Source organism: Ascaphus truei, chromosome 6 (genome assembly GCF_040206685.1).
Source record: "Ascaphus truei isolate aAscTru1 chromosome 6, aAscTru1.hap1, whole genome shotgun sequence".
In the NCBI taxonomy this organism is placed as follows: domain Eukaryota; kingdom Metazoa; phylum Chordata; class Amphibia; order Anura; family Ascaphidae; genus Ascaphus; species Ascaphus truei.
The window spans coordinates 16,114,931-16,126,972 of record NC_134488.1 but is presented as its reverse complement, the minus strand read 5'-3'; the positions used below and the strand labels follow the sequence as shown (position 1 = coordinate 16,126,972).

Below are 12,042 nucleotides of genomic sequence, written 5' to 3'. Positions count from 1 at the left end.
ACACCTGTGTGCTGCTTATGGAGTTTACTCCATCTTACTGGAAGAAAAAAAGCACCATTAGTGATGTGAAATTAAGTAGTTTAGAGTAAGCCAAAAGGTGCCAGAAAGGAGAACAGCTGGGTGAGAAGAGGTTAGAGATAGAGTCATTGATGGTAAATTTGGTTAACATTCCACTGTTAGCACCTTATGACTTTGGTCAAGTCAATTTGTGCCCAAGTATGTCTACATTACAGTACTGTGTAAGAAAAACATTGTTAATTGGATTGCATTTTGTGGAGAAGATCTAGGGATTTTGAAATGGATCCCAAATCTACTATATATTTTGGAAAGTTGTTTCTCTGTTTACGATGCATTTAGACACCTCTTAAGATATCGTAACCACATTTTGCACGATGTTTCCTGGGATTAAGGAGCAGGTTTTTGATGGTTTGGATACAATTCACTAATGACTTGAACCCGTTGCACAACCCTCAATCTACCACTTAATCTTGGTCACCCTGAAAATCCAATTTGCAACAATTTTACACGCATTAGAGGCTCTTGATCTAACACTTCAGGACCTCAGAGGCAATGAAACTATTATGGGTGAAGTTGTGATGTTAGCAGGGGGGTTTCGCATTAAGACACGAAAAAAATGAAATGATCCATTTATAAATCGCAGGTTTCTTAGAATTCCCGAGGTGCTAGTGTGGGAAAGTTCACTGTGAACTAAGCAGTTCTATTACTTTGAATGCAAACTTCCCTGCTATTTTTTTCTGTGTTGCCACTGGGGCCTGTCAGTGGAGGCTCACTTGTTTAAGATATATTCCTGTAATTAATTCGACATACGATCTCTACAAGTCACTCAGTTGCAGTCATAATGTTTTCATCACTAATTAACACAATTTTTCTGCCAACAGCCAACAACAGGTCTTGAGTTTTATTTGTGCAGGAGCTGGTGTCAATTGCCAAAACTTGACATGAACGACTGTAACCAAACACTTCTGACATCCTGTAATCTCCCGAGTGGCACAGCCATGTATGGTTCTCCAAGGTCATCAGGGACAATTGTAAAAATACATTTTTTTTATATATATATATGATGATACAAACAATTCTTTTTCATGCAGTAGGACTTTTCACGGTTGTTTTTTCCTGTTCCAGTTGGAGTGTCTCATATGATTGCCAGACTGTAAGTCTCTGAACAATGTTCTCCTGCTCTCACGGTTTGAAGCAGGAAGGAATGGCTCAGAGATACTGGCATTGTCTTTGAATTTGGAGAACCCAATCCAAGAGCACATGTTAGACTCTTGTGACCTTGACTTTTTAGCCTCTCTGCACCACAAATTAAATTGTTAGGGATCACTGTAACTGTATATTTTATATAGAGATCTACGGTATGTACAATGTCAGTAATATAAAAATAAATATTACTACCAATCAGCCAATCATTTAGTGCAGTGTAGCCACAATTAAAGTAGTTATAAATTGGAAGGATGCATACCGAATCTATAACTGAAAGAGTGTATGATCATATCTATTGAGTAAATTAATTTTTTACTAAATATCTTAAACCTGCCCAAGTATTGTTCCCCCTGCAATATTTAAAGGAATCACAAAGGGAAGTGAACAGTAAGAAGCAATACTTTCCCCCCTCATCATTTAATGAGTCACCAAGTTGTCAGCCACAAACATGGTGTTTCTTTGTTAACAGAAGTGAGATGCTATTCTTACACACCCACATGAGCTGCTCTTTCCCTCCCAGCCTTTGTCCATCTTACACGCCCACATGAGCTGCTCTTTCCCTTCCAGCATTTGTCCATCTTACACGCCCCCATGAGCTGCTCTTTCCCTCCCAGCCTTTGTCAATGTCTCCCTATGTTTTTTTCTTAATTCTTTCTGCATTGATTTCTCTTAAGTTTTCGTTCAAGTTTCAGTTCTAATGTCTTTGTGTTTTTGTTACAGTATGACAGACTTAACCTGATCAAAGTAAGATGTTCTCTTTTGTTCTCCTCCAAACTGCATCCTGTCCTCCTTCCTTTCCCCCGTTTGTTGAGTAGAGGCCTTGCCTAGTTAGAGGTAGGCGCTTGGCTGTGCACTGCACTTATAGATGCCATATGGAACTTCTATTTAATATCACATCTCTTTCCTGTGTGTGCTTTCCCCACCATCACTAAACAACAATTTTTTCCCTTTATGCTCGTCTTTCTCTACTGCGTCGTCTCATGTTATAAGAACTCCTAATATTGGTGTATATAAGTCACCAATTTTTCAGATGTACCTGTAAACTGGTCAGGATAGAGATCATCTAAGATACAACAAAATGACCACAGCTCTCACCTCAATAGATCTAATGATGACTAATGACACTGACTCTGTCATCACCTTTCGTTAGTAGAGATCCTCTAAGTAAGTTTATCCAACACTATAATGTTAAGGCTTGAAAGATTCTGGTGAGGTTCACGAGTAAAGGAATAAAGTATCTCGTCCAACAGTGAAGCCTGCACTAGAAAGACCAGGGGTGTAAAGGAACGCTGAACCCAAACTCGCACCCCACAATGCCTTGCATAGCACTTAGCAAAGTAGAGCAGATAACTGATAAAATCTGCCACCAAAGCAGTTATTCTGCACCCGCAGTCTCTCCTGTGCTTGTCACCCTTAATATTCTGCTTTTCCCAGACTATTGAGTTTTTGGAACCCTGTAGATCACAACTATTATTCACATTAATTTTCGTGTGGACATTGCCTATGTTTTTATGCATTGTTGTCCATGTCCTGGTATTAATCATTAAAACTTATTAACCGTTCCTGTTAACCAGGGGTGGCCAACTCCAGTCCTCAAGGGCCACCAACAGGTTAAGTTTTCAGGATAACCCTGCTTCAGCACAGGTGGCTCAATCAGTGGCTGGAGTTGGTCACCCAATCAGTGGCTGGAGTTGGTCACCCAATCAGTGGCTGGAGTTGGTCACCCAATCAGTGGCTGGAGTTGGTCACCCAATCAGTGGCTGGAGTTGGTCACCCAATCAGTGGCTGGAGTTGGTCACCCAATCAGTGGCTGGAGTTGGTCACCCCTGCTGTTAACGGTATTGGTGGGGTACAATCTGGGAACAGATTGTACGTGCCATAAAGGAAGTAAAAAAATAACTCTCTCGACAGCCTCAGTCACAGATAAACACAGGAGATTCATCTGAGTCTACCCAGCACTTTGTAAGTTTCCCGTTCATTTCTGGAGGCACGGCCAGTTTGGATCTTGATGGCCCATCTGATGCTGGGCCCCACCGGGAGTAATCAGTGGGCTCGGCTGAACCTGTCTGTAAATCCCTCAACACACACGTTGATTGTGGTATTCAAGTTTCAAAAGAAATCCACTGAAATACATAGAGGCCTGTGTATCAGGGCAGAGAAAGCGGGCCTTCACGCGCAGTCCCGGTTTCGTTTTAGCACAGCTGCGACATACAGTATGTAAGAACAGTTTCTTACATCTGACGCACAAGTTTAGACTTGTGCTACTTCAGATATATCAGTTTTTGGGGGGCAAATGAAAGGGCAAAAGAGTGGCGCAGAGTTGCAGAATGTGCCACATTCTATCGTGGACTGTGCCCCATTAACCCTTCCCCGACCGCTCCTACTGACACTCCAATTTGCAAGCTGGTGCAGACAGGGTAACATTTGAACAAAATGCTTTGATACACAGGGGCAGGATGAAATGCCCCGGCTTTGCACCTTCATACATAGACCCCATAAACCCCTTAAACGTTCTGTTGCCAGCTTAGTTTTTTCCTTTGTACTTGTAATCAATTTCAATGTTTAATTATGTAGACCACATTCTTATTGCTTTTTTGACAAGAACTGCAACCTTTTCTCTCAGAAACGGGAAACTTCTGCAGCATGCTAAAAAAAGAAGCACAAGATTCACAGCAGAAAGCATCATGGGGTTTTCTTTTTTTGGGGGGGGGGGGTTACCATATGGGTTAAAGGAGTTAGATGCTAAACACCTGCCCCTCCATATAAGGTGTTTGCCAATGACCAGACATAGGTTTATCTCTGCCCCTTTCCAGCCTAGAGACAGGAGGTGAGAGAGAGCGGGTATAACTGTATAGGAGGGGAGCTGTCAGATCCTGGAAGAGAGACCAAGGAAGGATCTCAATTGTAAATAGTTAGGTTGAGGTAGGAGTCCCTTTTATTGTTTTCCAGAGCAGGGAAGTGTCCTATAAAGTCAGGCCCTTAGTAAAGGAAGCTGGAAAGTAAAGGCTTCAACAGGGGAGATCAGTTTCCTTGAAGGGTTGCTTTATCTGTGGCCCTGGGGCTAATCTGTCAGGATGATCAGAAGTTATGGCACTGAACCTTAAGGATCCTGAAAGACTAAAGTGCCTTGCACAAATGAAGACTCACCCTCTGCAACCTCAGTGTCAGCGGACTGTATGTGTGGCGAGCAGGGGAGGATACAGAGGGTTTTGTTTAATAACTACAAAGGTCCTGGTGCCCATCTCTACCGTCTGAGTACAGTATATGCTCAGCCTGCGCGGATAAGCACCCCTGACAAAGGTAATGCATTCTGGGTAGCCAACAACACAGACATCTGTGTAAACTCCCTGATAGCCGGGCAGGGAGGGTCACATATGTATTAAGATACAGAAAATTAGCGTTGATGCACTGACCGCCTATTTGCAGTAGTGTCAAATGACATTAAGTGCCCAACATGTGTGAACGTGCTGTAGAAGTGTTAAGGGTTTTGCATAAGTGAGTTCCTGTGTGAGAAATTGCACATATCTGCTTCAGCAACTGCAATGAAATGAAAGAAAGGAGATGGATTGAGGGCCACTCACAAGCCTTCTCCGGATGAATCAGGCCCATAGTTGAGTAGTCCATCAGGCAACCCCCTCTAATTTCTCCTACTGACATTCCGCATACAATGCAGAATAATGCACCTCCATACACTTCGGGACGCACAGTAAAGTGTCTGTGTTAGGATCATTACTTGAACTAAAATATTTACTTGACCCATGGGCCAGGGAGCTTTGATAGGGGATATCACGGAGCAATGGTAGTTCGACAACAGGGGCGCACCCACAAGGGGTCACATGACGCCATGTTGCCATGGCACCGCGGCGTCACATGACGTAATGACGTCAGATGTCAACGGACAAAAGGTAAGAGGAGCAGGCAGGTGGCGCAAGCAGGCAGGGGGGCGCAGACCAAAGTTTTCACACCCCTGTTCTCCAGGATCACAGAGCGATGTCTGGTATCAGAACTCCTTCATTGATCCTCAAAGGTGTTGTTGAAAAAGCTCGTATGATTTATGTTTAGTTGCAAATTGGGAAGGATAATAAGGAGGATTGTGGTTCTAGATAAAAATGAGTATGTTGTTACTGGTTATAAACAAGAGGCACATAAATGTTGCAGAGGTGACAATTCCCATGCTCTAATAACACTAGCTACATTGTGTAAATAAAGACAGGTTTGTTTAGTAAGAGGAGAGAAATACCAGAAAAGTCATTTTACTAATACTGATAGTAATGTTATGAGCCTACTGTATGATGTCTCTTCTGCAATCCTTTTGGTAGCTACAGTATTATTATTATATTGAACAGGCAGTCCTCGGTTATATCACACAATGCGTTACTCAAAATGGCGTTGGAAAGCGAAACGTTGTAACGCGAAACACGTTTTCCCAAAGGAACTCTGTTTAAATGAAAGGTTCCGTTCCTCAAGGCATTTTTAACACTAAAATACACCAAATATTTTATGCAGGCAATAAGATATGCAGCACACACATAAATTATACAGTGTATATACTGTATTATATATATAATATAACATAATAAATAATATATTATATAGTATAATATAATATTATATAGTATAATATTATATATATATATATACGCTCTTACGAGGCTTTGCAATGTTGTTTATGTGAATGTGTATATTATATACACACATACACAACGTTGCAAAGCGTCGTAAGAGCGTTGGATAAGCCATTTTGGCTTTGTAAAAATGAATATAGGTATGCATTGCATAGCGTTGGATAAGCCATTCGTTGTAAATCGAAGCGTTGTAAAACGAGGACTTTACAGTATAATGTAAGCAGTAGCCTGATATACCATAGGAAGGAGACACAGGAAATATGTACATTCATGCTAACCCTGGTACATACTGTAGTAGAAGACTGAAGGAGTGGCTCAGTGAGTAAAGGCACAGGCTCTGATAACAATTCCCGGTGTTAGCTCCTTGTGATCTTGGGCAAGTCACTTTATCTACATGTGCCTCAGGCACCAAAAACATAGATTGTAAGCTCATCTGGGCAGGGACTGTGTGTACCGTGCACTACAGTACAGGCATACCCCGGTTTAAGGACACTCACTTTAAGTGAGTAACAACATATTTTCACTAGCCCCATACCCTTGTGTCCAGACGCTCACTTCGTGAGTACGGACACTTACTCTGCCCTACAGACCGCCGTAATAGTGACGCGCTGATTCCCCTCGCCCAATAGGCAAACGGCAGCTCGCGCCTGTCAGCACGTCCTGAACAGCAATACCAGCTCCCTACCTGTACCGAAGCATCGATAAGTGGGAAAAAGTTAGTGCTTCACTTTAAGTACATTTTCACTTTACATACATGTTCTGGACCCATTGCGTACAGTAATGCGGGGTATGCGTGTATACTGTAATCGTGAAGCGCTTTGAGTTGGGAGAAAAGTGCTATACAGTATATGCAAAAAAAATATTATTATTATTATTATATGAGGTTGAAAAAAGGCATATGTCCAGTTAAATGTAGCCAAAAAGGGATACTCATCCTATATTTTAATCTATTTTGATACAGAGGAAGGTTAAAAAAAAACAAAAAAAGAAACCATTTAAGCATTACCCAATGTTGGAAAATAAAATCCTTCCATGACTCCTGTAATGGCAATCAGATTTCTCCCTGGATGAACATCCTTCCCAGGTTTACTAATTGGTATATCCCTGTATTTCTTTTCTTTCTAAAAATATGTCTGCTTTGAGAAGAGCGCGAGCCTCTGCATGCACCCGCGTCCCCCCCCCCAAAAATCCAGCTCCCCCCCTCTTTACCGCTGCTGTAAAGAATCATTTTCTTTGCTGCTGGTAAAATGTTCTTTCCTCCAACCTTATGATGACGTGTGCCGTTTGTACTGTCCTTTGGGGGAGTTCCCTTGAAAGTTCCTTGTATTGACCTTGTTAGAATTCTTTTAGTATTTAAACCAAGTTATGTCCTATTATTTTGTTGAACTGAATTACAGAGCAAGGTACTCTCCATTTAATTAGCCAGCGTAGAATATATGTCTGTTTCCTAGATGGATAATAAATGAAGATTCACCTACTATATAAGTAACTTTTTATTAAGATGATTGTGACATAGAGTAGATAACATTTTAATAAATTGAACCATTTGAACTAAGATCAACACAGCAAAGGGGTATTTATTGAAACAATTGTAAGACTTTGCTGTTATCCTGTGGTATTTAATTTTGCACTGTACATTAAACCAGGGGTGCTCAACTCCAGTCCTCAAGCCCCCCCCCCCCCCAACAGGTCAGGTTTTCAGGATATTCCACCTTCAGTACGGCTGGCTCAATCAGAGGCTCAGTCTTTGGCAGAGCCCCTGATTGAACCACCTGTGCTGAAGCTGGGATATCCTGAATACCTGACCTGTTGGGGGGGGGGGGGGGGGGGGGGCTGGAGTTGAGCACCCCTGCATTAAACAGCATGAGCTCAATAAATGGCTGCCATGCATTTTTCTACACATGTTGTTTGCAGACCTACCAATTCTTACCAGTTGTCTGTAAGTCCCACTGATTTGGAGAAAGTCTTACTGATTTTTAGCATCAGTGGTCCTATATACATCAGTGGTCCTATAAACTTGATACTATATATAATGGTGTCTGACTGATAACAATCAGTCCCCACTATTACCTCCCCAGTAGTATATCCTTTTTATTGGGGGAGGGGGCGGATAAAATCCCTCAATTCTCATTGATTTTGGTAATTGGAAGTTAACGTCTCCTGTGTTCAGGAAGTTAAAGACCCCTGTACAGATCACACAGAGTGCATATCAAACCTATTCAGAGACCCTGCACTCGGGGGCATATGTATCAAGGCAAAAGTGGAGCCGTCTGGGACAAAATAACCGCATCACAGGTATCAAAGAAAAAAGTCCTGTTTAAATCAATAGGATATTTGGCTGGGATACATTGTGTGCAGTCTCTTTGCCCCAGAATTGCTTCACTTTTGCCTCGATACATAAAGCCGTCAGTATTTTCCTCACATAATAGCTGAAAGTAGCGCAGTTGTGCTTTGTTCTTCCCAAAACCTTGTTTGATCTACAGCAGAGGTGCTCAGCTCCAGTCTGAAGCAGGGACTGATTGAGCCACATGTGCTGAAGCAGGGACTGATTGAGCCACCTGTGCTGAAGCTGGGATATCCTGAAAACCTGACCTGTTGGGTGTCGGGGGAGGGAGGTTTGAGGAGTGGAATTGAGCACCCCTGATGTATAGTATGGTCTCCCTTGTTAAATAAATTGTGATGTTCCCTTGTTCTAAATTCGTCCAGGTCCAGGTCTTTTGACCAAAAAGGGCGCAGAAGGAGATGAGCAAGGAGAAAAGTTGTGATGAGAAGACGACTAGATTGAACATTAGGTTTACTTTATTTATAGTATTATCACACCAGTATTAGGATACTAGATCCTTATCATTCTAGATCAGGGGCGGCCAACTCCAGTCCTCGAGGGCCACCAACAGGTCAAGTTTTCGTGATATCAGTGGTTCAGCACAGGTGATTGATCCCCCTGTGCTGAAGCAGGGATATCCTGAAAAACTGACCTGTTGGTGGCCCTCGAGGACTGGAGTTGGCCGCCCCTGTGTACTAGATCAGCGGTGTGCAGAGAGGGGGGTTACAGAGGTCCCGCGCTCTTCCCCACGGCATTTCATTTAAATGCCGGGGGAGGCGTGAGGCCTCTGTAACTACCTTACCTGCTCTCTGCCCGATCTTCGGTGATTTGATGCCAAGTCTTAGGAGGGGGGGGGGCGTGAACGCTGCGGCCCCCCCCATGTATTTACTGTACTGTTTCTTCATTCCTTTGCATAATGCCAGCATCAGCAAGCATGCAGTCACCCTGAGCCGCGAGACGCGCAGGCTTCTGAGGGAGCGCAGCAGGCTTCTGGTAACCTCTGTGTGATCAGTCAGGGCTCTGACAGCCGTCGCTGGCAGTGCAACGGAAATCTCATCATTTACACGTGTCCTGAGTGGCAAAACATGTCAAACCTTTAGCTCATTGCATTGCTACAGCACTTTCACAGCGGAGGGGGTTTGAACATCACAGCAATACGCGTTCTAAAGAATTGTTGGTTATTCATAAGGTCTCATCATATGTACGATACATGGATCTAATGCTGCTTAATCCAGAAAAAAAATCTCCTGGACGCTTTTTCTTCTTATTCAACCACCCATTGCTATGATGATGATGATTTATTTATAAAGTGCCCCTATATTCCACAGCGCAGTACAATGGGGGTGTTAGAGACAATGACAACAGGATTACCTTAACATGAAGGGAGACAGTAAATAAGGACCCAGGGAGGCCCGGCTTTTATTATCTTACATGTTATTTAGTTAATAATAGTGCTACTGTAGCGCCGACGAGTATTCTAAAACAAATCTGGGGCAATCACCAACAAGACCCAGGTACATGCTGGGTACATGCTGGGTACATGCTGGGCACATGCTGGGCACATGCTGGGTACATGCTGGGTACATGCTGGGCACATGCTGGGTACATGCTGCAGACAGACTAATGGCCCATCGGATTAACAGCGTGGGTCACTGCAGTGCCACGGACCCCTGCTGTGTTAATCCGATGGGCCATTAGTCTCTGCAGAAATGTCACTGAAATGTTGCAGCATGTACCCAGCATGTACCCAGCAAGTACCCAGCATGTACCCAGCATGTACCCAGCATGTACCTGGGTCTTCTTGGTGATTGCCCCAGATTTTCCAAGCCAAGTTTTAGAATACTCGTCAGAGCACCTGTACATCTCCCACAATTTGCAGCCTGTCTGAGGATTTATTTTCCATACAGTATCAAATGGGCGAATTATGATATATTAGGGGGTACACACTAAGAGGGACACTAGTTTTTTGTTTGCTTACACTGTTACAATCACACCAGGCATCTTGCTCAAATCTTTCTAAAAATACATTCCACTGAGCTTTGCCACAAAGCATAATACTGTAACTGCAGACCTTTTTCAAACCTGGCACAGCCCCACTAATTATTTACGACCTTAATAGGGATGGGCCATTTTGTTTTAGCGGATTTATATCCACCTCGGATTGGCCAGTTCCTTTTGGTCCGCAGATCAGTCTCAAAAAGGCAAATCCGCAGTTTCATTTTTTGTTTAGTTTAGAGAGCAATCCGAAATCCGTGTCCGGATTGTTAAAAAGTCTGGAAACTGATGATTTCCCAGGGGGGAGGGGAGGAAGAGATATCTCTCCCCACGGAATAAACCGCCTGTGGATTTGTAACATTTTTTCCACGGATTATGAAATCCGCTGATTAGATTCCTAAAAATCCGTCCAGATTGTATCCAATGGCGGATTTGGAACGATCAGCACAGATTTCTTAGTGCCCAACCCGCAGGCAGATTTTGGTGGGGGGACGGATTTTGTCTAGAAAAAAAATCCAGGAAATTCTGGGAAACAATTGTATTTTATTTTCTGTTTGCTAATTCAATACATTTTCTTCACAATAATCAAACTTAGCCTGAGCTTTGCAAAGGTGGAATTCAAACAACTTTTGCTCGTTTGAAGTCTTTATTAATAAACGACATGCATTATTTTGGTTATCAGCTAACATCATATAGCACCTCGGATGACAAGTTTAGGGTTACGTTAATATGAGTGCAAAAAGGGACATGCGCAAATAATTTTTGTGAAAAAAATGCAAAGGACCTACAATATCTAGCTCCTAAAGGGATGTAAAGTATAAATGAGCATATAGTGCTTCGGGATGATATTAAGAAAAATACTTAAGACCTCTGGTAGAACTGTAGCTCTGAGGGAAACTTATGTTTTCCAAACATCAAGGGAAATGCAGTACAGGTAACAAAGCTAAAACGCTACCAGGGGATATACAGTACAATAAAGAAACACAATATAGTGCAGAAGATCAAAAACTTGGGGGGAAAATACAAAAATAGGAGGTACAGTATCCCACTCACATGTTATGAGATCATCATAGGCATGTATTGATGAATATCTAAATCAAAAGATTAGATCCAGGTAGGCATGGTGCATGTTACATAGCTACATACAGTTACATAGTAGATGAGGTTGAAAAAAGACAAACGTCCATCAAGTTCAACCTATGCTAAATTTAGACAACAGATACTTTATCCTATATCTATACTTCCTTATTGATTCAGAGGAAGGCAAACAAAAAACCCCAGAGTCATATCATCAAATGATATCTCATAAGGGGATAAATAAATTCCTTCCCGACTCCAAAAATTGGCAATCGGATTAATCCCTAGATCAACATCCTTCCCATGTATACTTATTTTGTATATCCCTGTGTTTCTTTTCTTTCTAAAAAGATGTCCAACCTTTTTTTGAACAAATCTATTGTATCTGCCATCACAGTCTCCATGGGTAAAAAATTCCACATTTTAACTGCCCTTACTGTAAAGAGCCATTTCCTTTGTTGCTGGTGAAATCTCCTTTCCTCCAACCTTAAGGGATGCCCCAGAGTCCTTTGTACTGCCCGTGGGATGAATAGTTCATTTCAAAGCTCCTTGTACTGTCCCCGAATATATTTGTATATAGTTATCATATCCCCTCTTAGATGCCTCTTTTGTAATGTAAATAAATCTAATTTAGCTAGCCTCTCCTCATTAGTTACCAGTACCGATCCCTGAGGTACTCCACTCACGACTTTAGCCCAAACTAAAAAGGTTCCATTTATGACAACCCTCTGTTGTCTGTCCTTCAACCAGTTTTCAATCCAGGTGCATATATTATTACTGAGTCAAATTTTCTTTATT

The 12,042-nt window shown here is 42.3% G+C and overlaps 1 protein-coding gene across 17 annotated transcripts in view; it reads left to right on the top strand.

The window, feature by feature from the left end:
• Nucleotides 1-12,042, top strand: part of GRAMD1B (GRAM domain containing 1B) — a 133,787-nt gene that overhangs the window by 51,929 nt on the left and 69,816 nt on the right. For 12 of the 17 annotated variants that reach the window (XM_075603422.1, XM_075603420.1, XM_075603415.1 and 9 more), the window contains one exon: nt 1,945-1,968. The exons of the other annotated variants lie outside the window; for them this stretch is intronic. In XM_075603422.1, coding sequence (XP_075459537.1) covers nt 1,945-1,968 — 24 coding nt within the window. The remainder of the gene's footprint in view (nt 1-1,944; nt 1,969-12,042) is intronic. 17 annotated transcript variants of the gene reach the window in all.